Genomic DNA, 1,917 nt, shown 5'->3' with positions numbered 1-1,917 from the left:
GTTAGTGTTCTTATCCCTCTAGTTCACCCCAGGCTAGTTGGAGTCTGTAATTGAGTATAATGATTTTGTGGTCATTATGCCAATCTTAGAGTCAAGGAAAACTGAGCTCCAGTCCTTCCTCTGACACAATACTGTGCGTGATCCTGGAAAAGTCACTTAACCTCGAAAGGTTTCCTGAGAACTTGAAGACCTTAAGTTATGAATGCAAATTCCCTATAGCAAGGAAATTGTAGGTCCATACCAAAGGAAATAAATGTTTCACTAGTTATTTAATTCTCCTATCTGTAAAATGAGGTTTTTCATTGGATGACTTTTTAAAGATCCCTTTCATTTCCATATTCAGGATCCTCTGACCTCTTCAGAGGACTCTATCAATCCTTAAGCAGTGTTCAAGGGCCTCTATTTTTATTTATCATTGGTTTTTTTTTTTTTTGTTTGGTTGGTTTTTTTTTGTTTTTTGTTTTTTGTTTTTTGTTTTTGTTTTTGTTTTTGTTTTTGTTTTTTTGTTTTTTGTTTTTTGTTTTTTTTTTTTTTTTTTTTGCTGAGGCAATTGGGACAAAGTGACTTGCCCGGAGTCACACAGCTAGGAAGTATTAAGTATCTGAGATCAAATTTGAACTCGAGTCCTCCTGACTTCAGGGCTGCACTGCGCCACCTAGCTGTCCCCTTAAGAGCCTCTTCTAACCTCTTTAAGATTCTAAGATTCCAAAGCCGCTATTGCCAGTAACCGTTGCTAGGGAGGCAGACCGTCAGAGAAGCCGAAACCAGCGCCATTTTCAAGAAGCAAGTGGAGCCAAAGCCCAGCCTGTTTTTCACTCAGCCCTCTTAGGTCTGAACCTCTGCCAAACTGCCACCATGAATGCCGAGTGTGATTACCTGTTTAAACTGTTGCTGATCGGAGATTCAGGTGTGGGCAAATCTTGTCTACTGCTGCGCTTCGCCGACAACAAGTACAGTGATGGTTACGTCTGTACCATTGGTGTGGACTTCAAGATTCGTACTATCCAACTGAATGGTAAAATTGTGAAGCTGCAGATCTGGGACACCGCTGGCCAGGAGCGCTTTCACACCATCACCTCAAGCTACTATCGGGGAGCTCATGGCGTTATCTTGGTGTATGATGTGAGCAGCCTTGAGTCCTTTGTCAACGTGAAGCAGTGGCTGGTCGAAGTGGAGCACCGTGGCAGTGAAACCACCGACAAGGTATTGGTAGGCAATAAGAGTGACCTTGTTACCGAGAGAATGGTAGACCCTCTCATGGCCAAGGAGTTTGCCGATTCCCTGGGCATCCCTTTCCTGGAGACCAGTGCCAAGAACGCCATTAATGTCGAGCAAGTCTTCCTCACCATCGCGGCCGAAATCAGGAAACACCTCAGATGTGAACCATTTTCCGCCAAGGATCTCCCTGCACTCAAGATTAATAGCTCTCCTGTGAAGATGGCGTGTGGGGGTTGCTGCTAAGGGGCCCGGCTAGGGTAGGGGGTCCGAGGTGGTGGCCAAGGAGATAGTCAATTCTTCTCATGTCACTGATGCTTCCTCTTAGACAAGAAGAGGTGCGCCTAATGTCCCTCAAATCCACATTTCTCCCCAGTCCATTCCAATTCACTTAATTCATTGAGTTCCCCCAATTTCCTCATAGGGAACTTGATTAAATTTCTAGCCAGAAGATGCCCACCCCATTCTCTTGTTTAATGATTCATTTTTTCTTTAACTGAATACTATATATTCAATAAAATCCAATGAATTGTTACAGATGCTGTCTCAATGTGTTCAATACACCATTAGACTCGAGCTACTTTTCCACTTATTTAAAATAGGGACTTTAATGGGGTACCTACTATATAAGTATTAGATATTTGGAAACCTTTAAGAAAGTATCATAATTCCAGAGCTGGGAGGGACCTTTGGAGTCATCTA

The 1,917-nt window shown here is 42.9% G+C and overlaps 1 protein-coding gene across 1 annotated transcript; it reads left to right on the top strand.

Moving 5' to 3' along the window:
- The first annotated feature begins 855 nt into the window (after positions 1–855).
- Positions 856–1,670, top strand: LOC127542387 (ras-related protein Rab-1B-like). The gene has a single exon (XM_051967936.1). It carries the CDS (start codon positions 856–858, stop codon positions 1,459–1,461), a length of 606 nt encoding a protein of 201 aa, XP_051823896.1. The 3' UTR covers positions 1,462–1,670.
- The last annotated feature ends 247 nt before the right edge of the window (positions 1,671–1,917 follow it).

The sequence above is a fragment of the Antechinus flavipes genome, chromosome X, assembly GCF_016432865.1.
Source record: "Antechinus flavipes isolate AdamAnt ecotype Samford, QLD, Australia chromosome X, AdamAnt_v2, whole genome shotgun sequence".
In the NCBI taxonomy this organism is placed as follows: domain Eukaryota; kingdom Metazoa; phylum Chordata; class Mammalia; order Dasyuromorphia; family Dasyuridae; genus Antechinus; species Antechinus flavipes.
The sequence above is the reverse complement of the archived record's forward strand: the minus strand, read 5'-3'. Positions and strand labels throughout refer to the sequence as shown.

Coding starts and splice junctions, on each gene's coding strand:
- LOC127542387 (XM_051967936.1), top strand. CDS start 856: ATGAATGCCGAGTGTGATTACCTGTTTAAACTGTTGCTGATCGGAGAT.